Source organism: Amphiura filiformis, chromosome 19 (assembly GCF_039555335.1).
Source record: "Amphiura filiformis chromosome 19, Afil_fr2py, whole genome shotgun sequence".
Lineage (NCBI taxonomy): Eukaryota > Metazoa > Echinodermata > Ophiuroidea > Amphilepidida > Amphiuridae > Amphiura > Amphiura filiformis.
Window position 1 is genome coordinate 59349400 of NC_092646.1, and position 25474 is coordinate 59374873.

Genomic DNA, 25474 nt, shown 5'->3' on the forward strand with positions numbered 1-25474 from the left:
CTTACAATTTGGGCCATATTGAAACAAACGTGATTTCTATTCAAATATTACAAAATAATATACAAATATTATGAACATTTTTTCTTTCCTGAATTTAGGAATCGGTAAGTTTCAGTTAGTTAATACTAATAGGGCGTAGACTACGTAAGGTATTGGTGACAAATCCGGGGACAAAATCCAGAACAAATAAATAAAGAAGCTATTTAAATGAACTTTGATCAAGGTGGACGTTGACATTGTGATATTTGACACTGTTATAAGTCCACATAAAGGACACCATACGCGACGTAATAGCAGATAATGACTGCGGGCAAAAATCGTTGGCATAACTGAACCCAAAAGTACACCGTTTATGTTGTCGCTGTAAGGTGCTGCATTGAAACTGCTTTTTTGACATAAAATACACGATTTGCCTGACCATTGACGGCGTGCGACCAGAATCAGACAAGAGCAAAAGGCATGACTGTCGTCTTTGCTTAGTTTTGCCATACTGATTAATCTACTTTTAAGGGATCGGATAGCAAACATTTGCACATTATTTTTTGTGGGACCTGAGTGAGAGCACATCAGACCCCGGCATCAGACATGCACTATACGAGGAATGATCTTCGGATATCAAGTAATTGAGATTTTTTGTATAATACAAATTTAATGGCAAATTATTAAGAATTATATTTAACAGTCCTCGACGTAAACTTTATCAATCCTTTTAGGTCTGTATGAAAAAAATGGCTTTTCCTACCAGTTATATACACTTTCTTTAAGTACATATCCTTCGATTGATAAAGTTTACTTCAAAGATTGTTGTATATCAAAAATATTAATTAGTAGTTAATTAATAATTTGCCATAAAGTTTGTATTGTATCGCGAATTTAAATAAAAATCTAATTTGATATAATTTGAAGGACATTCCTCGTATGGAGAATGCAATTTGGTGTGTCTGATGTGCTCCCACAAAATATACTTTGCAAACATTCCTATCCGATCCTTTAATGTTACATGACACATTATTATCAAACAATTGCTTATCATGCTAATCCATTCTTGGTGACATTATATACTGACAATAAATAGTAACGTAATTGACTTTATCAAGACAATGCGTGCAGAAAAGATAAGGAAGCGTTTCTAATAACATTAGCATACACCATAAATACCGTTACTTTGGTGATAGGTCCAGCATATATTATTACTGCAGATAAATATTTGAATATATAATACAGCTTAACACTTTGGGTTTCCTAACTTTTAGGAACCTCTGTGTGTTAAGGGATCGGATAGCAACGTTTGCACAGTATTTTTGTGGGACATATGAGAGCACACCAATGCACATTGCATTCTGAATACGAGGAATGTCATTATGACAACAAATTATTTCGATTATTTGAAATTCGCGATATAATACAAATTTTATGGCGATGTAACACTGTGTATACTTTCAGTCATCTGGGATTTGATCAAATAGTAGATAATTAAATCTGGTCAACCAAAACCCTTTGGCCTTCAGCTGGGTGGATGGCAATGTATTAACAAAATCATATTTGTGGCATTTAACAGTCCTCAAAGTAAACTTTATAAATGTAATGATATACTCTGCAACTGTTACTATCCGATTCCTTAAGCTGTATAGGTAAACGGTAATGCATTATTACAGCATCTTTTAGTTTTTGTTACACGTTATTTCATGATGTTATAAGGGTTATAGGCGACTCTAGGACGCTGATTGTATCTCAACTCTTGACTTATAGACTAGACTGGTTCTATTTAAAAAAATCGCGTTCCAATCGGCAGGTTTGCGTAAAAGTAGGCAACCAGCTTATTGTTGTTAAATTGGGTGCCAAGAGGTTTTGGGGGGCACTTTTGTTTTAGGGTCAGTTGGTTCAAGTACAGCTTGGCATACAACTATGTTAATTCAGCATACCCAAATTAACAAAAATCATTTGGTTGCCACCCTTTACGCGAACTTGTCATTGACGCTTAGATAAGCAAGTAAGTCTATTAACTTAATTTACTCTATTTTCTTATGTCCAATATAACCTTTCGTGCTTAGAATGTCATATTTAGTGAACAGTAACAGAGTGATTCGATCGAATAAGTATATCAATAAGAACACTTTTAAACCATCAAAAGGCCAGGCAAACTCGATCGCCTTAATACATTCCACTAAAGACAGAGAACTTGTTTTTGTGTAAAACAGGTTTAAGGGATCGGATAGCAACGTTTGCACAGTATGTTTTGTGGGACCTGAGAGCACATCAGACATATCGAATTGCAGTTTGAATACACGGAATGTCCTGATCATGATATCAAATAATTTAGATTTTTTTGACATTCGCGATATAATATAAATATTACGACAAATTATTGATTTTTTTATAAATATTTTTGATATTGAACAATCCACGAAATAAACTTTATTAATGTAATGATATGTACTTAAAGTGTATGTAGCTGGGATGAAAAGCCGACCATCAATTGAAAATTTGATCGCCGTATTGAAGATATACATTTTCCCCAACTAAGACACCTTAATCATAATTTGCACGATTGTAGTGCATGTGAACTGAAATCTCTTACATTAAGCCTACCAATACAAATACATTTTTGTGTACTGTGATTTGAACAGATTGTGTTTTTCAGCAATGATATTATCATTGAAATAAAAAAAAAAATTTCCTTTCATTCATTTCCACATATTTCAGTCAAATTAAACGGTTTTCAGTATAAAATAGTACACAAAATGTAATCATTAAAGGCGACTCTTTTGGCAATGTAATACACAATAATAATTATACCCTGAAAGAGACAGTTGCTGGTACTGATTCATTTTATTACAATGTATTACATATAAACAATCATAATAAAATAATAAAATGATTATGCATCTCGTTCGAAAGAACTTTTCAATTTTAATTCTGGTTAAAGGGCTCGGGTAGCTCCGTTTTCACAATATTTTGTGGCACATGGAAGCACACCAGGTATAACAAATTGCATTCTGAATACGAGGGAATATCCTTCTGATATCATAATAATTTTGATTTTGTAAAATTCGCCATATTACAAATTTTATGACAAAATATTAAAAATGGTATTTTCGATATTTAACGAAGTAAAATTTATATATCTAATGATCTGTACTTAAAGTGCATGCACCTGGGATGAAAAGATATTTATTTTCCCCCAAAAGACCTAAAAATGTAGGTTTTTGAGGAAAAATATATTTTTTTCAATACAAAAGATGAAAATATTTATATGGTGGTATGCTTTTTCTTCTAGCTACACACATGTTAAGTATATTTCATTAGTTTAATAAATGTTACTTTGAAGACTGTTAAATATCAAATATATAAAAAATATCAAAATATCAATTTTTAATAATTTACCATAAAATTTGTATTTTTTCGCGAACTTATTTTGATATCAAATTCCTCACATTCCTCAATTCAGAATGCAATATGGTGTGTCTATATAATGTGCTCTCAGGCCTCACACAAAAAATTTGCAAAGGTGGGTGACCGTCCCCATAAGCTAAAATAACATCGGTAAAAATCAGTCAGCTGGCAAAATAGTTTGATTATGACAAAAATAGGAACGTGAGCGAAGAGAGTAAAAAAAGTGTTTTTGATTTAGAATTATTTGAAAAAAAACCCAACAAAAACCCCAACAAAACAAACAAAACAAAACAAAACAAAACACCGAACCTTCGTGAAACTTGAAAGGTTTATGAGTCCAGCATATTCCGTAAGATATCTTTTTAGAAGAAACCTATGACTGACTTGATCTAGATATTTTTTAGAAGAAACCTATGACTTGAGCTTATTCAAAGCAATAAAGAAGAAATTTCACCAAAGAAGTTGAACAGGATGACGTTCAAATGTTCTAGTGAAAAAATAAGCGAACCAAAAATGCACAAATCATAGCCAAGATAGCCGTACTCTGTACTGACGTAGCTGAGTTTACTTTGTAGTCATAGGTTACAGGTTTTGTTTTTGACTCCATCCATTCATACGCATCATCGTAGCCTCTCTCTTTCAGGATCGGACCCACTTCGTTACGGATTCGTGCGATGTACATATTGTACCAATCAAGCTGGTGGGAAAAGCATGTAAATAATCATTCAATGCTTTTTTAAATTGTTACAGACTGTATAAGGGTCTGGCATTTTCTTCTGAATAGGGAGGGGGGGGGGTCCCAAAAATACAGGGGGTCATAAAATGTTCAGACCAAATATAGTGGGTTATAGTTTTTTAATACCCAAATTAGGGGGGGGGGGGTAATTTAAAGAATTATTAAGGGCTGGTGACTCACAATTTTCTCGCGCGCATTCTTTAACTTCACAATCGAAATGTGCGTACAATCTATGCAAAATGTTACACTTAAGATACAAATTTTAACGCGCTCCGCACTTTCTTTGTTTTGGCGCGCTCCTCGCCTCAGTTCCGGCAATTAATGATTTGTCTTGAGTCTGTGCAGGTGGAGGGGGGAGGGGGTCATTAAAATTTTCGATCCAAGATAAGGGAAGTCGTAAAAAATTTTGCCCGGGTCATAAAAATTGACTCAGGTCACCGACATATTTGGGACCCCTCCTTCCGAAGAAAATGCCAGCCCCTAAAAATTATAGTTCTCAATCCATGTGTGGTGTTTTTAAGATGAACACCTCATCCAAACGCACCATTGGACTCACTTGAAATAACCATGAGCATGGCTTTTAAATTCTGATGATCCAATGATGCGTTTGGAAGAGACTGGCAAATACACCAAAACGTGACCTCAAGTTATGTGGTATGAATTTTAGTACCCAACACATTCAAAGGTCTTTCTATGCGTGTACAATCATATTGAGGTCAAAGAACTGCGCCCTGACAGGTTGAGTGATACTTGAAGTCCTGGTGTTCGCTACACGTATTTTTACTTTCATTTGCATAACAAAACGCCGTTTATAAATTATTGTGTACTCGTTGTCTCATCTGGGCAAGTGCTTATCGTGGCATACGCTTATTTGTAAGATAAACTAAATTTGAGTGACCTGTGTATTTTCATCATACATACCTCTCTCGGTGAGAACATGCTGAAATTGGTAAGAATTGGTTCCAGAGGCACAAGAGAGCTCATCTTCCATGTCATGTAAGTATAACCACTGAATTTATGCTATAAAGAACAGATGGGCACCAAGTTGAAATGTTTGTGAATTCAAAATACATTATCGCAGCCATACTCCATAGTACAGAATGATGATGATTTTTATTTGTATGATCTGAGACTTAAAACTTCTACTACGATCAGCTCGTAATAGGCGAGCATTATTCAGTTTTTGTTGAGAAAATCCCAACTTACGCCCGCGTAATTTCACAAAAACGCGTGTGAGTCACGCAATACGCAAAATACAGTTCGCGTAGGCACTGCGCCCACTACGCTATTCTATATCAATCCACGATGTAATGAGTCCCGATTATCTGCTTATTACGAGCTGAAATAGTACGGTGTCACAATGTTTCAGACAAGAAAACACTCTGGCTACACCCCTCTACGAATCAAATTGTTGTACCACCAATGTAACAATAATCAGCAAAGAAGATGACTTGCGTCACACAGTGTCAACACCCTGTATTATAAATATTTTTTCCATACAGCTCAATACTCCGTTGAAATCAATATTCTATTATTGACACAGATAAAGAAAGTTTACATATGCATTGTGTTATAGGACGTGCACCTGGAACTTAACTAAATGGGCTAAACGCGTTCCTTTATACCTATAAAGTATAATTGTAATTCTCAAAATTAAATATATCTCAATTTTTACATTGGATTTCACATTTTTTACGTTAAAAATGCAGTAAAAGATATCCACAGCAAGCTGCAAGGCCCCGCTAATTAGTGTACTGCTTTTCGAGTGAGTGTATTGGAAACAAAACCCTGGTTTTACCTGAAAACAAATTTTTTTCTTATAATAGAAACATCATATGGGGTACTAGAGCATGCACAAATCGTTATGATATGTAGAATATAGAAACGCTGTGGTATCTCATATGATAGTCATGGTATGCTTAACCTGAGTCGCTCAGCCTATCTCGAACAAAATCGCGATGCGTAGCTGTTAAAAAACGAGAGGATTCGCTGTATATTCACGGCAATTTTTAACACGAAGATATAGGGATGATGACGATGACCTTGCTACCTTGATTTAAAAAAATACCAACATGACCAAACAATACCAACACGACCAATATTACTCAAAATGTGCAATGTTTTCAAAACCGTATGCAAAGATTTATTTTGTATACTATTAATGATTCCTGATTTTTATGTACGTGTATATAATACTTACATCAGTTTCGGCTTCTACAGTATACATGATATCTTCAATACGAATACCAAAGGAGTAATCCTCGTAGTAACCAGGTTCTGTAAACAATTTGTTTAATAAATACGACTTCAATCATTTTAAGCTTAGCCAGCCGTTATTTGTCAGAATATTTACGAACTGTTACAGTTGCACAGGTTTATCATGCATTTTACATTAATACAAAATATCGAGTACACACTATAGTTTTGCTGAGTCTTATGCAATTTAACCAATAGCATTTACAGAGGAGAAGTTCTCTCCATGGGAATATAGTATTAATGATATGAAATAAAGTGTATCAAAAACAGGCTTCGTGAAATTACAGGTAAGCTACGTTTGTGCTTAATCATGCTTAATATGTTTTTGCGAACTTATAATGTCATAACATGATTAACTAGTAAAAGTGGTTAAAAAATTAAGCAAGGTGTGAAGGATGTGAAGCGATTTAGAGACAAAACAGGTCACGTATTTAACAAGGGAAATGTTGTGATGAATTGTTGTCGAAATAATCTAAGGATATGTACTTATGTAGCTGGAAGTAAAAGCCGTCCATTGGCAAATTTTGACATTTCGTATTGACGATATATACCTTTTTCCAAAGAGACCTAGTGTTTTATATTAGTCTTATACCGAAAAAGTCAATTGCAGAATCTCATACAACCTTTGACCGAAATGACCATGTTTGTTATATGGAGCATGTTTTCAACCAACTCTAATGGCAGCTAGCAGAAATAATGGGACACGAACATTAACACATAGCAGATATTAAATAATATTGATTTGTTTGAAAATTGATATGCAATTTGATGTGTCCGATGAGCTCTCATTTCCCACAAAAATACTGTGCAAGCGTTGATCCGATGGTATGATTCCGGGCATCTTGTCTTACCATCTGAATTAAAGACGCCCAATTCCATTGGAGCCGATCTGCCACCAACACTAATAGGAGCTAACAGAAATAATGAGAAAAGGAAAATCAACCAATGGCATGCATATTACATGCAATGTTATGCAATCTTACCGTCAGACTGGAACATTCCCAGTTCAAGAGGCTCCTCATTTGGACGGTACCCGATCTTAATTGTTGCAGGAGCTACAGGGGATTAGTATAAATAAGATGGGGTTTGGTTATAAAAACATGCAGGAGCTACAGGAGCTACAGGGATTAGTATAAATAAGATATTGGGTATTGATTATAAAAACAAACATGCATTCACATTACGCTATGGGATTATCGCACCCAACCAAATGTAAGCTGTTACCACGAAATGAGTATAAAGTCGCAAGTTGGTAGTTTCGAGATGCCCTGTCTACTGCGTTGATGTTCTTTGTTTCACACGCACCTGTTCAAGCCAGTAGTACGTCTGTACGTAAATTGTGAATGGGACACAATGGGCACAAAGGACGTACTACTAGCTTGTACAAGTGTAGAGCAAACAAAGAACATCGACTCAGTCAGCCAAGATGTATCGCCACCTTGCGACTTTATGCTCCTTTCGTGTTTAATACTAGAAACTCAAACGTTTGAGAGGAAGAGGTATCTGGAAACTACGACAGATCATGCAACACTATGGGTACCTCAGCTCACCATCAGATAGGAATACTCCAAGAAATATGGGCTCGTCGTCTGGAAGAGAATTTGATCTTATACGAACAGGTGCTACACCGTCATGAATAGAAAAGTATTGATTATCAGTATCAGATGCAGACGAGATGTGCGGCTAAAATAATATAAATTACGATATAAATGACAATCTCGTTTTTCAAATATCACTTGCAAAAAAAAAAGATAAAAAAAGCGCAGTGATTTATAGTGCGCTACGCACATGAACAAGGCCTAGACGTTGATCAACAAGCCTCAGCACACATTACAGGTTGTCGCTGACCACTATGGCCCAACATCATTCAATAAAACCATTTAACAACACATCAGACTTTGCTTCACAACCAGGATCAGCACGGGTTACAACGAGACAAATAGCAGTAAGGTCCTTGTCCAAGGGAATTTCAAGCTAACTCAATTTTTTCCACGAGAGCGTACTAGGCACCGCCAGAGTTCGAACTCGCAATCTCTCGCACCACAGTCGAACGCCTTATCGATTGAGCTAACTTGATTGGGCTTAGCTTGAAAACAAACGCGATATAGATCGATACAGTATTGTTATCTAAGACTCAGACAATACAGTTATTGCCTTCATTGATTTGAAGTTCGATATACCAAATTCGGGTAAGACACAAGTAGTTTCAGTTATCGGTAAATTGTATTAGTACCTTCATGAACGTTCAGGAAATGTCCAATGCCATGGCCAGTACCGTGTTTGTAGTCCAAACCACCTCTCCAAAGTGGTTCTCGCGCATATGCATCAATATCACGACCTTATCAAACGAAGAAGAGAAAAAGAACAACAATTATTGCTATATACCAAACGATACGTTAATTTTATATCAATACCTCATGTTATCGCTGTGGAAAAAGCCTTGCTCAAAATCGTAATAAATGTTTTTGGATTAAAAGAAATCGTCGGATGCATTACATAGTGACGGATGTTGATATTTGTCATTTTTTATGAAAATTGGCCAATGTATTTTAAATAGTGAGTAGTATAATATTACCAAGATTTGAAGCTTAAGTTTGCATAATTAATTAGTTAATCATCCGTCACTATGTAAAACGCCGTTTACTCGAAAAAACAACTAAATTGTATGGCGTATCTGTCACATCCGTCACTATGTAAAAACATTATTTTTCAATTTGAACGTACGTAATTCAATATTGTTCATTGAAACCTACATGATTTCTTGGCGGATGTTGATAACTGGGTATAAACCAAAAACGTTTACGTAGAGCAGATATTCAATGGATCATTATTTTAGTAAAATATCACTTTTAATAAATTTTTAATGGTTCGAGTTGATTCGACAATTATTTAGAGACATTATTTCAAAGCTTTACAATATAAAAGGGATGATTAAGTAATAAAAAAAATACTCAAATACAATATGCCATGTATGTTGTGGGCACTCGTGACGAGTCGGTTTTATCATGAAAAAAGCGTTTAATATTAAGCGTAAAGAACCGACGGATGCTTCGAAGTCCTTCCTTGATCCGACTTTTATGCGCAAGATATAGTGACGGATGTGTGACGGATGTCCATAGTTCAACACGAGAGACCAGATTAGCGTGTGCGATATTGGCGCAAGACATAGTGACGGATGTTAGGGTGCAACGTTTTCACGTTTTACATACTGACGTATAACTTTGTATCATTTTACTGATTTAATAGCGAATAATTCTTCATGTGATAGATATTTCAAGATACTTTAGATACTAGTTTTTTTTAAATACAGCAACTTTTGGAGGATTTTAGTTGTTAGTGTTCTGCTACGGTTGATCACAAATCGGCGTACTCTTTGATCGCGTCTAACTCAAAAACTTTTTTTCTAGGGAAGTTTAACATCCGTCACTATGTAATACACCCGACGAAATGATCCTGTTTTGCCAAATGAAACATCTAGATTGTAAATTTAAGATTTAAAATTAAAGAGCAAAACCATACCATATATTCCATTTCTAAATGTTCCCAGCGCAAGATCAATATGTCCCAATAAAACACGCGTGTAAGCTTCCTGAAACACAAGTGAGAAATAGACACAAGAAATTCTGTTAAATTCTATGTTGGGCATTATACATTATAATAATCACTTTGTATTAGAAATGTTTCATAATATTACTTACACGTCGTAGAAAATTGTTGGCGGTTACTTTATAATGTAACACAAAATAAAAAAATAAAAAAATACAAAATAATAAATAAATAAATAAATGAACAAATAAATAGCTAAAAAAAATAAAAAAATAGACAATTCATTAAATAATATACTTGCCTTCATGAATATATTAATTAATGTACTTAATATGTATATGAATGAATGTATTAGAAATGTTTCATAAAATTACTTATACGTCGTAGAAAATTGTTGGCGGTTACTTTATAATGTAATACAAAATAAAATAATAACAAATGCAAAATACTAAATGCAAAATAAATAAATAAATAAATAAATAAATAAATAAATAAATAAATAAATAAATAAATAAATAAATAAATAAATAAATAATAAATTCATTAAATAATATAATTGCCTTCATGAATATATTAATTAATATACTGAATGAATGAATGAATGAATGAATGAATGAATGAATGAATACAATAATTAATATACTTGCCTTCATGAAATCAGTAGGTTCTCCAAAGTGAAAGGTTCTTGTTATATCTACAGTTCCGTCTCTAAAAGGTGAATTGAAAAACATGCATTAATATTGAAATTTGGCACTGTAAAGGTAAGTTAGGATTATTTCCCAGTAAAGTACTTTTTACCTTTAATAGTTTAGCACGTAACATGCACTTTTCAGGAAATAATTAAAATACAAGCAGTTGAATACTTACAAATATTGACTACCTGAGTCAAAGAGAAAAGTGCTCTGGTCCGTTATAGCTACGTTGGTGTCTTCTGATGAACTGATTTAATAATACAAAACATAATACATAACACAATTTTGTTTATCATGCTTTCTATCCCAAAACATAATATATTTGTTTATCATGTTATCTATCCCAATGGTGTCAGAGTAAACATTGCTCTAAATGCAACCAGGTCTTTTACGTCGTATAAGTAACTTTTGAAAGACTAGATTCATTAGCGAAAATATCCTGACTGTTAATTAAATGTGATCAAACAATCCAGTTCAGGTCTCTACAAAGAACGATTTTATTTATACACATGAAGAGAATGAGACGAGTAATGAAACCTATGAATGAATATTCATGTAGTCAACATACCTGTAATGCATAATGGCGCCATTTGGACCAAATCCAGAAATTGCTCGGAAACTCAAACCTGCATAATCATCCTCTTGTCTAGAAGATAATAGAATTTGGTTAATAAGGTGGTTTAAATTAAAAGTCCAATTTAATGAAATAATTACAATTTAATGTAAAAGTTAATCACAGAAAGGAATTCAAAGAGTTCGCGCGTGTAGTTTGTTGACTTGTAAGGATTATGATATAGTATATGGACAATAAGTGTGCTTTGTCATTTAATAATATAAAATTTGAAAATATATTGTTAGGAACGCTTGAGATTTTGACCTTTAAAACCTACATTTTGGTCACAAATGTGCTTAGATAGGTAGTTTTCAACAGATTTTCCACATTCACCTTGCTATAACATTGAATTGTGTTATCTGTTGACCTAGTGACTAAAAGTGTTTTTAAGGGGAAGTGTTAGCTTCGATCGTTTGATATAAAAAAATTCTGATTGCATGAAGGGAGCACTTAAGGTTCGACAAAAACCAACCAAAGAGGCCTATTTTTAAGCTAGAAGCTTCACAGGTCCTACATGTCTATGCACTCAACCGTGTAGCGTAATCAATGACTGTGGTGGAGACATTAGCTGCTTGTTGTTCTCTGCTTGGAAGCTATTGGGACGAAAATGTGTGCTCAGGTGTATCGAGGTGGAAACGGTGCGCATGTTGGTTTATAAGAGAATCGTTCATACTGCAGTTACTGTCCGTTTTCCTATACACATGCAGTGCTCTCACCATTGACGCGCGACCTTTACAAATAGTGTATGTTAGAAGTATATTGCATTTGCCTAGTTAACATCACTGTGTGAAAAATAACCGGCCAATATTTAAACTATTCTCCAAACTTCTAGCAAATATATTTCTCTAACATGACCTAAAATTACAGCTAGGTTAGATGTTCAGAAATAGTCGCACTTTCGTAGAATATGAGTGAGGGCAAAGCATAGCTAGCTCATAGCTAGCCAACTCCTCGTGTTAATTGAATGGAGATTTGACCGAAAATATTGAGCTATATTGGTAACGGACCGCTCCGTTCTGAAAAAAAAAAAAAAAAAACGGTACAAGCTACATTTAAACTATTCTATGAAATTCTAGACAATATTCTAGTTTTGTAACATGTCCTAAATTTTTAGCTAATTTAGGTGTTTGGAAATAGTCGCACTTTTGTGTTTTAGGAAGGATATGTAAACGACAGATAACACCAAAAATATGAAGAAAATATTTCCAAACCGTGTTAAGTCAACAATCATTATGTTGCTCATTTTCAAGAATGCTGGTTAACAAAAAGCAGGCCATTGTCTCATTTCGTGAACAAAGGTCCACATACCATTGTTTCCTTGCGTTTCCTTTATAATCAGTTACCCAACTGAAGCTGTATTATAGCACCTCATAGCGATACCGCACATATAAAACAGACACATGTGCACAACCAGAGAAGATCCGATTTAATCAGTTGAGCTGTTTCAATGAGTGTTATCTTGGTTTAATAGCTTTTAATGGGGTTTAAGTCCTGCAAAGGTCGAGATGAATTCTACTGTAGACATGACTGCATCATGTTTTGTATTGAAAGATTTCCATATGGTACAGTATCCCAATTCAAAGTTTGGATTGACGGTGTTACTTACGAACGGAATTCGACAGCTTTATCCTCAACGATCAATTCACTTATTTTATCTTTATCCCCTACTGCTGGATCCTAAAACCAAGAAAACAATACTTAATATTAAAAAAAAAATAATGTGTGATTCGTATTCCATGATCCGTTTTCTCGGTAAGTCGATAAGAGGCACGGACATTGGCCAATGAGATATAGCCTAACCAATGACAATTGCCCAACCAATACATATTTCTTCTGGATTTTCATTAAACGTTTCTTGTTCAAGAGGGGTTAAAGATGGTTAGTTGTTGGAGCAATTGGTTCACCTATACTTCATCAAATAAGCTATTTGACACTGTGCATACTCTCAGGTATCTGGGAAAGGTTCGAAATGTAATCAGAAAAGTCACTTGTTAGCTTGATGAAATCACCGAAGTTGCGACCAAAACATTTGTTCTTCAGCTTTGTGGGCGAGCTTGGATCCTCAGAGGTCAAACGGTGATGAAGTTGTTTGATCACCCGATCTTAACCATGTGACAGTATGCAACCGTCCCTGAACAGGAGCGGAATTTGTCCAGATAATTGATTTAAACCACCCCGCACACGCACTCCACACGCACCCCCACCACCACCCACCCACACTGCACACACCAAAAACAAAACAACAACAATGTGATACGGCTGGGTTTTTTTTCGTTGAGACCGACACAGCTGCTGCATTTCCGCAGCGTCTAAAACAGCAGAAGAACATCATGACTAAATCTAATCGCACTCCAGAAAACGAAAAATGCGTCTCAACAGAAAAGCGTTAAACGATATACGGGATTTTATCTAAATTGTGAAAGAATAAAGTGTTTTGTTTCTTTTCAACTTACTGGTAGTCTGTCCATCGTTTGCTGCATCCAAGCACCAAGACGGCAAAGAGCAATGGAATCTTTCAGCTACGCAAAATGATGAAATATAAGAAGAACCGAGATCTGACTATTAATGTATTTAGTAGTACAGTAGCAGTAGTTTTATTATTGGAGAACGACAATAAGCAATTAAAAAGTTTATCATATTTTCAGTTTCAAGAGATATTTTAAGAAGGAACTGAACTTACATGTGCATTATTCATACCGGTAATTTCTGTTGGACTTTTGATAGCTTTCATTAAAAGAACTGGTGATGCCATCAGATATCTCTTTGTCTGAAAAAACAAAACACGAATCAAGGTCACAATTGATTTCCAAAAAAAAGCACTGGGTTTAAATATTTAGTTCAAATGGGCCATCATCTGTAATTCGTAAAGCGTATTACATAAGTACATAAGGAGGTGAAATTTATTTTTAATAGTATTTTCTTTCAATGTGTACAAAAGTTGGGTCTGTAATAGCACATTTATCTTGAATTGAATTCTTACCTCTGGAACTCTTTCGTAGACTGCATAACTCATTTGATCACTAATCCAAATTTTATCTTGGCTTAGACCAGCTAGATCATCAAGAAAATTATCATAGGCTTTAACCGTCACGCACTCTGCTTTTACAGTATCTGAAAAAGTGCAGTGGCGGTCCAACCATTATGTTATTATAAAAGTAAAGTAATTAAAGGTAAAGGAGACGATACTAAGAGTGATTGGAGTGCCCATCTCTCTTTCATTGGCAATTGGGCCAGACTCCTCCATGTAATGTTGCTATAGTGGGATCGCTACACCTCCTCCACAGCGAGTCTGTTACCTTCCCAGCATTTAAGAATGCCGGTACCCATTTATACACCTGGGTGGAGAGAAGTAATCGAGAAAAAGTACCTTACTCAAGGGTACAACACAACGGCGTCGCCGGGGCTCGAACCCGCAACCTTCAGATTATGAGTCGGAGCTCGTTCCGCTCGGCCACCGTGCTCTTATAGGCCCAAAATAACCATCGATTTTTGGCTAAGAACACAAACGTGTTAATGACTTTAATTTTTTACCAAATATAAGTGATCTTTGAACATATCTGTTTGAAAACTTTCATAAGAAACCCAAGGAATACCGTAAAACCTCGTCTACAAGCATAATTTGTAATCTCTTCTCGATGAAAGCTAAATTAATACGAAACAGCCGTAAATATGTTAATACAATAGATTGGTCTTACAATAGTACTTGTTTGTATATGCTTGTATCGGTAATTTATTTGCTCAAACTTCATAACAGTATTTTTTTTTGTCAATGGATGGCGCTTGGATTAATTTAGCTTTCATAATTATCAAAAGCACTCTATATGCTTGTAGACGAAGTTTTACGGTATGTGGACAATTACTATTGTTCATAACACAAACGTGATCCAACAACTATACCAGGCCATATGGTGTTGATGTATCTAATTTAACGCTAAACCCTGAAGGAATTGCACGATCCACTCCCCTTTTGGACAGGCAGAAATTGAATACCAAAACATTTGTCGTAATTAATTGCTTTATGTTTCCGCCACCGCTAAAGCCCCCTTCCCCATTTTAAACGATAGACTCACCTTCACTAGGGCAGGTTGTAGTTCCAATCCCCAGATGTGTTTTAACATCAGAAGTCAGACGTCCAGCCTTGTCATATAAGTATAGATTAATACTATCCAAAGTTATTATGGCGTAGGACACGAACATTGGGTTATATGGAATGTCCTCACCACGGAGATTAAATAACCCTGAAAAATTGAAAAGTTAAATGAAACGATTATTATCATTTTTAGTAGTATATAGTATTACTTTATTATTAGTGATATTATTATTAGTATTATTATTATTAGTATTATTATTATTATTATTATTGTTATTATTGTTATTATTATTGTTTTTTTTTATTATTATTATTATTATTATTATTATTATTATTATTATTATTATTATTATTATTATTATCATGATGATATGTCAGCGGTCAAAGTGTCCAAAAACAGATCTCAAAAAACCGGAAGTTACAATGCCGATTCGGCTTATTACACATCAGGCTCGTCAGCACCAACACTAGAATTTGTTTCCACTTTTCAAATTGATGCACATTAATTTCGTCATATAATACTTACACGCAACTTCGTCAAGCTTAGAGACCACTAATGCACCGGCATCAGCTTCGTTAAGCTTACTCCTGACACTGTCTAAATCATTAGAACCGTCGAATTCCCATATCTTCTGTTGCCAGGTTTCACCTGCATGTCAGAAAATAATGTGAAAGAACGGGCAATTTAGAAATATCTACAATTACATTTTATTCAAAAAGAGCTGAATGTACACGCCTGTTTACGTCGTTGTGATTACCGTGTACCGACAAATAACAAACAGGTTTAAACCGACCTCGCCCAAATTCATTTGTAGACTTCTGAGGGCGCCCTATTCAATATTGTACAATGCAAAGCTGTTTTTGCTTCGGTCGCTATCTGCCCTCGGTGAATCGCCCAAAGAAATCTACGGGTTATATAGTTATTTCATTCAAAGGGTTCTGGACGCGTAATAAAGACACCCTAAGCGCATCGACGTCAAATACATACGTCCCGCGTATGTGCATGCACGTTATCTAGTGAGACATCCATCATATACATCACCAAATTATAGGCACACATACATACCCACTCCCAAAAATCACTGATCACCCCTTACTGACTCTTACGCATGCACCCCTACACACCTACGCATCACATACACCCTCGCATTTGCGCACAACATACATATACCCACCTGTGAATTTTTGGGAGTCGAGAACAATTAGGTCTTTATCGGGGTACTCAGGTCTCGTGTTTTCGGTATCAGCCTCCCAGACGATATCCACAAGATTTTCAGCGACAGATAACAGAACTGGACCACCAGTTTCTACTGCTTCAAATGAGGAATAATACGAATTGTATCCACCTGAAAAAACATCAACACATGAGTATCTATATTTAAATATCTCAAAAAAAGTAACTAACCCCCCTTAATACTGACCATTATTCAAAAACGAGTGATTGTGTTACAAATCTGTAACAATCTGGAAGCAGAATTTATTTCTGCACATTTTGACACCTCATTTGTACCAATTGACTAAATATTGACGTCACAGCGTACATATTTAAATCAATGTTCAAGAATCTCCTTAAAACCCACCTCTTTCCCACTGATTAGCACTTTTTCCTTTCTTGTCTTTCTCTCTTTTAGCGATTTGCCTACTTTTGTAAAAGACGCGTTATAAATTGCATTGTTTATGTTTATGTAACCCAAGATTTGAAAGTGGCAGTAAATTGTATTGATTTTGTATTCAGTGTAATGGAAGGAAATCTGTGTAATGATATCTGAGTGTTTTTGTATTGTAAAAAAATTGTATGTAAGTGCAAACTTTCAAATCTGGACCTTACAACATTAAATTAACTGGTGTTTTGTTGTTTTCTGGGCTATAGTATCAAATGAGGTGTCAAAATGCGCAGAAATAAATTCTGCTTACAACGCATTTTACAGATTTGTAATACAATAGTCCCTTTTTGAATAATGACCATTATTTAGGGGGTTAGTTACTTTTTTTGAGGTATTTATAAAGATATTTATGATTCATTGCGCACGACTAAAAAAACAAACACCCAAAACAAAACAAAACAAACAAACAAAAACAAAATATTGGTAACAATGATTTTAATACTCCCTGTTACTTGACGGAACATATAATGCAATATCATGAGTAGCCAGAAGGGACAATGAAAATTCAATGTCGAATGAAGCGAGAAAAATAACGACAATAATCATAAGGCACAAAACATAGTGGTAAAAAAATTTGAAATGGGTTCTGTTTCAAGAAAGTAAATAATTATCATGAAGATAAAAGAATAAAATCGTTTATTCTAAACCATGTTATAGATAGCAATAGTACTACACATGACGACTACTCACAAGAATAGAAACTGTGTCGATATGTTGCTTTCGCGCGAGAGCTAAGTTGATAAAAATGGTCACACAACAGCAGTGTATATATCATCGCCTGATATACCACGGTATATTACATTATTTTTTCGCGTAAAACAGCCCAGTGTTCCGTGTTGTTGTTTCACTAAAACAATCAACCAAAACAATACTTTTATTATCTAAATAGCTTTATACAAGATGACATGATCTGCAGAAATAATAAAACTAAATACAGGGCTCTAACTTACTAATGGACATAACGGTAGAATCAAAGCCAACGTAGTCCCCGGCGTTTAGTTCAGAAATCAACCAATCCTCTGGCTCGGGTACACCTGGTTCACCTAAAAATTGGCAGGTAAAATATAGTCGATTATTTATTAACCATTTTTCTTTACATGTAACTGAAATGAAAGTTTTATGAAAGAGACAATCTTTAATCTTTTACCACACGTATTTTTACCTGTATAAATATAGTTATTTTACATTGGAAATCACATTGCTATATATTTTACCTTCTTTTTGAAGAATCCAGTTACAATCTAATTGCATGTCAGCTTGTAGAAAATATCGCCCATCTGTCCAAACGGCTGCCTTATCAGCAGTAATGATTGCCAAGCCTTGAGGAAGAAATTAACGTTCAATATGTTATACTAAAATAATGAATAGCGTGCAGTAAGATATTTTAATCAGCACCACCACCACCACCACCTCCACCGCCACCTCCACCTCCACCGCCACCACCACCACTAGCACCAGTAGTAGTACTAGCACCAGCAGCGGCATTACCACACCACCATTAGAAGCAACACCACCTCTTGCACCAGCAGCCTAGCATCAACGCTAAACCAATTTTTGAAAAATTGTTTTTCAGCGCGATTTGATGGAGATGGAGTGTAAACAATCAATACTATTAGTTATTAGGTGAAGCGGAGGTATGGTACGGGAAATTATCGTGCGCGAAGTGTCATACTGGGTGAAGCCGAAGGCTGAACCCAGTATGACAACTTGATATATTAATTTTACGTCGCTCGTCTCTTTTTGCAATAATTATATTTATTTGTATAAACAATAGCCAATGCAATAATTCTTATTGTTAGTAGTATGTACCTGCTGAGCCACTGAATCCTGATATGTAATTCCTTCTTTTGTCACGTTCAGCGATGTATTCGCTCTGTTGAATGAAAGTATGTTACACAAATAAGCCGTAATCGTAGAGTATGAACTTTTATGCTTTTTTCAGTGGAGAGGAGAGAGAGGAGAGGAGAGGAGAGGAGAGGAGAGGAGAGGAGAGGAGAGGAGGAGAGGAGAGGAGAGAGAGGAGAGGAGAGGAGAGGAGGAGAGAGAGCAGAGCAGAGCAGAGCAGAGGAGAGCAGAGGAGAGCAGAGGAGAGCAGAGCAGAGCAGAGCAGAGCAGAGCAGAGCAGAGAAGAGGAGAGGGGACGGGAGGAGTGGAGAGGAACAAAAAAGGGGAGCGAGATGAACCGGCTCAGTCTTGATATAAACTGCCTCTCAAAACCGGGGAACAATTCTTCACGTTGTGAAATTAAATTCTGCATCAAAACTAAACCAAATGCACTAAACTTTTCGAAGTATAAAAACAAGATAATAGAGAGATTGCGATTTCCAAACGTAGCATCGAACGTACGTGGAATCTATTCAAAATCACTCTCCTGTGACGGGATTTTGAATAGATTCCACGTACGTTCGATGCTACGTTTGGAAATCGCAATCTCTCTAATATCGTTACCTGATGTGCGTCTTCCGATGGGACAATGTATGCTGCTAGATTATTACTCGTCATCTGTTCGCGAAGAACCTGTAATCTTTCACCAGTCTCAATGGCTGTCGGGGGTAAATACTGTAGGTAGAGAAAGAAGATACAACTGTAGTTATTGTTGTACAGTTAACATAGTGCAGTTATGCTGCACAGCAAACATGATTGGACCTTTGCAGTACGTAAACCTGGTTAACAGTGTTAACAGGAAACTACTCCAGCAAAATCCATCGATAAAGTCTAGTCTATCCTCCACATTGAATGGTGGACTGCACTTATGCCCAAATATGGCACTTGCCAATCAATAATCACCCACTTGAAAGTTATGGACAGATATGGGACCTGTTTTTGCTGTTATCTGTCATTTACATATCAGGGATGTACGAACATTTGCAGATGCCCCACCTACTCAGTTTTTAGGCTACATGTATGTACATTATAGTACAAAAAATCTCCGTCAAGTGGTTCAGCTTTAATGCCCTTCGGAAGAGAGCGGCCTATAAGTGAGTGATATTCACTAAAAGTTGCATTCGATTTACACAGGGAATTTTGCAGGCCATGCCGTGCCCTTCCTTACTAAAACATCAAAGTGCGAATATTTCCAAATATCTAAATTATCTAAAAATTTAGGACATGTTACAAAACTATATTTTCTAGAATTTCAGAGAGTACAAAAATATTGGCCGGTGACGTCAACTAGGAAATGCCCTATACCTCTTACATACACTGTTTGTAGAGCTCATACGTCAATGGTGAGAGTACTGTGTATTGTGTATGAAAATGAACAGTAACTACAGTATGATATTTGGAGATAAGATGCATTTTATTGTATACATCGGACATAAAAGCTCTTTCATTACAACTGAACTATAAACCAATGTCGTGACGCACTTAGGCATCACATCAAATTTGGTCCTATAGAACTGTAGGTGCCCGGTTAAGGACCGATGACTCTTAACATCACTCCCTGGCATAATAATTAACAGTTGCATACTGTTAATGCACTTTACAAATGTTCAGGGTACGATAAAAAATGCCATCGGTACTTCTTCGGACACCGATAGTGCTATAGGACCAAAAAGATGTTGTGCCTTACCGGAGGATTAGCATCACAGTCTCTGTAGTCTCCATCAGCAGGTTCTACCTGTCTTTTTTCTATTCTTCTTTGATGTATACTTCCTTTGGACTGGCGATATGCGATTGGTTCGCTGACGACAAGGACTGTCACTGAAATGAAATTAATAATTGAACACCTGAGCGCAAGAAGACCGCCCACTTGGACCCTGAACATGTATACATTAAAGTTACGTATAGTTTCTTATAGTTTGATAATGTTTGATACATGTTCTGGGGCAAAAACAGATCTTTCGCAACCTTTCATGAGGTTTTGGCCTGTGAAGTATTACACGTTACCAAACCCTAAGAAACTATACGTAAATTTAGTGTATACATTTTGAGGGGCCAATTTATATTTAATAGTAAATGTAAAGCAAATTTCTAGTTACATGTTCAGAGGATACTTATTACGATATTGTAATTTGTAATTTAATTTGCACATTTTGCAGAAATATACTGAGTGTAATATGAAAAACTTATACGACTTATATGGAAATATTTCACAAAGTGTGGCGAGTAACGTCGTGATCAAATGTGTTATTCCAGAAAATAAGCGCACACCCTCTACAGCCTGTCTCAAAAAAAAATTGTGCAAGTGAAGTCAAGGGCGTATTCTTAGCTCTCAAATGCCGTTTGTTCTGTTCAATTTGCTTGTTTTAATCTCGAGATTTGTTTACTTAACAACGAAAGGGTAATATCACAATTGTGCCACTTTTACTAGGGAAGAGGGCTGTACATGTAACAACGAGAGCATTAAGTTTATAAAGAGTTCCTTCGTGAAATCAAAAGAATGCATCAATTACACAACAATACAAAATGTTTTTACTGTTTTAATTGTTTTAATCAGCACCACCACCACCACCACCTCCACCGCCACTTTTTCCACTTAATATTTCACATTCTGCTGTAAAATTAAATACATGTGCATGTATATGATTTCATCATGGTAAATACTGTTCTCTTTTTCACTCAAGAAATAAATATTGCACACTTACAGGTTAATGAAATTAGACAAGTTGATGAAATTTGAACGAAATAATGCACGCGCGCTCGGATGTTGATGCGTCTAATGCACGAGCCCCGAAGGAGGGAGTGCATTAGATGTATCAACATCAGCTATCATTGATTTACATGCACAGACCTATACCGTAATATAAGTGGCACAATTGTGCTTTTAGCCTTTCGTTGTTAACTGAACATATATCGAGACTGAAAAAAGCAAATTGAACAGAACAAACGGTATTTGAGAGCTAAGACTGTGCCCTTAACGTTGATGTAAGCACCATGTCACAGCGGTATTTTCTAATTGTCAAAGAAGGCGCTTTTCACTTGCACAACTTTTTTTGAGACATGCTGTATAGAGGAGTAACTTTGTCCGGATTTGCAAGTCTGCTTTATGAAAACGACAGGAATTCCAGTTGCCAAAGTCGCTTCAAAAAGCTTGGAAATCCAATTAAATGAAAGAAAAATCACATAAATGTCTAAAATGAGCTCTCAATTTCAGGATATCTGACTTTGGACTATTTTTCTGCTGGATTTTGTCGCCTTTGGACACTTTAAAAGTCTGGATTTCCATCAATCACGACTGAACAAAAGTTAGGAAATCCGAACTCCTTTATAACGGGTGTGCATCTATTTTCTGGAATAGCCCAATGTGGTGACGAGAGTAAGTTATTCACTTTTTAGTCCAGACGATGTCGGATGTCGGTTGTGCTATACAATAACCTGTGCATGTTTGCACATGATACCCCGAACTTTTATAATTGTTTTATTTTAACGCAACTAAAAAAATAGTTGGTGTGCTTGAGGAATAAATTGCTATCACATAATTATACCAAAAAGGAGTGAAAGTGAACCACTTTGCATCCAAAATATTTTTACACGTGTGCCCACAAACTTTCGATTGCTTCGAAATCCCTAGGATATTTCCAGGGTTACTACAGCAGACACAACTAAGGAATGACGGTTCATCAAGTCTGATATTGAGGGATGTATAATTCCAGTGGGCACGGTGGCACAGCTCGAGGTCGTGGGTTCAAATCCGCGTGGAGTCAACGTGATAAGTATTTTGAATATTATGCTCTTTGCCATAACCTTTCACACTCAGGTGTATGGTAAAACGTTATTCAATGCCGGGAAAGTAGCAGGCTCGATGTGGAAGTAAAGCAATTTTACTAATAATTTCGCCACATCAGATTTTATCCGTTTTCATCACCATTATTTGCCTATCAACAGGGGTTCAGTGGCAAAGATAATAGAACATACCAACCTCCTATTAATACACAAATATTAAAAAAGTCTTTTTTGCTATTTCAAACACTTTGGGTAGTTTTTTTGGACCCTCTAGAACTTCACCAAATAGCAAGCAATTTCCAATTTTGTATGTAATTGTAAGTTTTAACTTAAAAATATTGATGATATTTGAGTTGTTATATTAAGGGGTAGGAGTAGCATTATGAAGCATTTGACCAGTTCTACCGTGTTTTTCACCACACCTTAATTACTCCCTATTCCAGAAAAATACAGCACTGATTTTTTGGGATAAAAAATGTTATCCTGTTTTGCCTTAGTAAACAACAATGTCAGTCACATTATATCATTAATTGCAAAAGACAATAGAAATATACATTTACCTGTTAATAGCGTTGCTATCATCAAGTTGTATTTAACAGCCATTTTGACGTCTACGCTACCTCGCTGTAGCAACAGTAAGAACAGATTTCCACCTCAAAATGCGTAATGTACATATATTGAACAGTAGATAACAAATCAGTGTTTCTAGACATTAATCCACGGCCAAATGATGACTACGTACCTAAAGGATGGATTATGCCGATTAATTTTAAGACTTTCAAAATTGGTCTTTTATTTTGAAACAAAAGTGAATTGTGATCGAATATTATAAACAAACGTGTGGTTGTAGAACGTGTTGTTTTCTTTCATGTATTAATAAAAAAAAATTCAGCCAGTCCTATAGTGGGTAAGACTATTGGTGTTCAAAATCTAGAACAAATAAATAAACTAATAAAAGAGTTCATTAAAGTGAACTTTGGTCTTGGTGGACGTTGAAATTGTGTTATACCGTAAACGTTCGCCTAATGGCGCTTTTGGATTCTTAGAAATGTGAGAGCGCCATCCTTGTAAAATCTCAACAGCATTAAGGATACGTGTATGTTAAATTGAGCAACCTGGACATAATGCCTCAGAAAAAAATATCGTGACATGACCCAATACTTTAGGTCACTAGGTTAGTTGCTAGAGCAGCAAATGTTTTGGGGTTTCTTCGGGTATTCTTTCTCAAAGTGCCATTGGACTTAATTTGTAAATCGATTCATACGTTATACCTAACTCATTTTGGTAAATCTTTTTATAACATTATAATTTCTTCATATTTTTTACTATTCTTCAGTTCAAAATTACACCCTTCTATTGTCTGACCCGTTAGCTCAGTCGGTAGAGTGTGCGCCTTGAATGGTGAATGGTACTTGTTCGAATCTTGATTTCTGCCCCCACTTTTATGTGAAGAGGGGTCAAGAAATGTTTTTGGATTTTGTCCCCATTTTACGAACGAATATTGTGAATTTTTTTTAAATTTAATTTCACGTTTCTTATTTTTTTTTAGATAAATAGGCACTGCGAACAAACGGCATGCAAAAACCACTGACAAAATTTGCTCCACCTGCTACCTATCAATGCGTGATATATTCCACTACATTTTAACAGTTAAATGACCTTGAAAAATAGAACGGCCTCAATGTTTCAAATTGTGTAACTACATTACTTTATTCATTTATGCATTATAAATGGTCAGCTATTTTTTCTTTTCTTAAAAAGATCGAACCCAAGTAGATCAGACCATTGATCATATAACTATCAGACCAAAGCGCCTTATAACATGTTCTCATTGTGTTGTGGAATCCTAGCATAGAACCTAGCCAGTATTCAATAATAGCTATAGAGGCCTTGCGTTTATCGATTGGCTCCAAACAAAGGATTTGAACCGGTTTCTTCCCCGTAATCATGGCGCAGTGCAGTCCATTCAATCAAATGTTGTCATCAACCTATTTGATCGTAGTGCATTTTGTTATGTGTGTGAGACGAACTGTCGCGGTAGATGCAATCATGCTTTTGTTGGATGCATTTGAGTAGTCCGCCATATTTACGGGATGATACGTCATATGCACAGCCTCTATTCAGTTGGTCGTTGTATGATTTTGTCCGTTCACTCATTCAAATTTTATTTATATCATTTGAAGACTGAGCCTTTTATGATACATCCTCCGTGGAACAGTTTCAAACAAATATAGCTAGGGATTATTGGGGCAGAGGTAATCTTTTGAATCCTCTTAGAGGGCTATCATTTTTTTCGGAAGGGGGGGTCCCAAATTAACAAAAAGTCTGCGTCAATCAAATTGCGTACCCCCCCCCCTATTTCGGCAACAAAAATTTCATGATCCCAAACCCCAAAATTGTATTGAAATCAGTCTTTTTGAATAAAATAACACACTTTCTGTGGTCATCGTGTGACTCCCTACATTTTGGTCATAAAACATTTTATGACCCCCTCCTATTATTATTTTCAAGACTTTATGACCCCCGTATATTTGGGACCCCCCTTTCGAATAAAATGATATACCTCTTATGACCACTGATGCATAGGCAAGGACACTCGCGCGAATTGAAAGACTTGTCGCACGCGACAGTTCGTCTCACACACATAACAAAATTAATGTCTATACAATCAAATAGGTTCATTACAACATTTGATTGAATGGATTGAGTTACTCTAAAATGAAACGATAAAAACAAAGAATCATGAAAAAAGACGCATACAAGATAAAATAATAAAATTATATAAACAATGTTAAAGATAAAATCAAGAAAATAGAGAAT

The 25474-nt window shown here is 35.6% G+C and overlaps 1 protein-coding gene across 1 annotated transcript; it reads right to left on the bottom strand.

Annotated features, from left to right (window-relative positions):
• Positions 1 to 3703: 3703 nt before the first annotated feature.
• LOC140140707 (xaa-Pro aminopeptidase 1-like) lies at positions 3704 to 23407 on the bottom strand. Its single transcript, XM_072162463.1, has 22 exons — positions 23215 to 23407; positions 20562 to 20692; positions 19439 to 19549; positions 18800 to 18863; positions 18205 to 18309; positions 17941 to 18033; positions 16502 to 16672; positions 15853 to 15975; positions 15307 to 15474; positions 14217 to 14347; positions 13917 to 14003; positions 13690 to 13755; positions 12843 to 12913; positions 11192 to 11269; positions 10799 to 10870; positions 10579 to 10639; positions 9905 to 9974; positions 8619 to 8723; positions 7369 to 7440; positions 6330 to 6406; positions 5051 to 5149; positions 3704 to 4090 (listed from the first exon to the last, which is right to left on the bottom strand). Exons 1-22 carry the CDS (start codon positions 23255 to 23257, stop codon positions 3881 to 3883), a joined length of 2208 nt encoding a protein of 735 aa, XP_072018564.1. The 5' UTR covers positions 23258 to 23407; the 3' UTR covers positions 3704 to 3880.
• Between the last annotated feature and the right edge of the window lie 2067 nt (positions 23408 to 25474).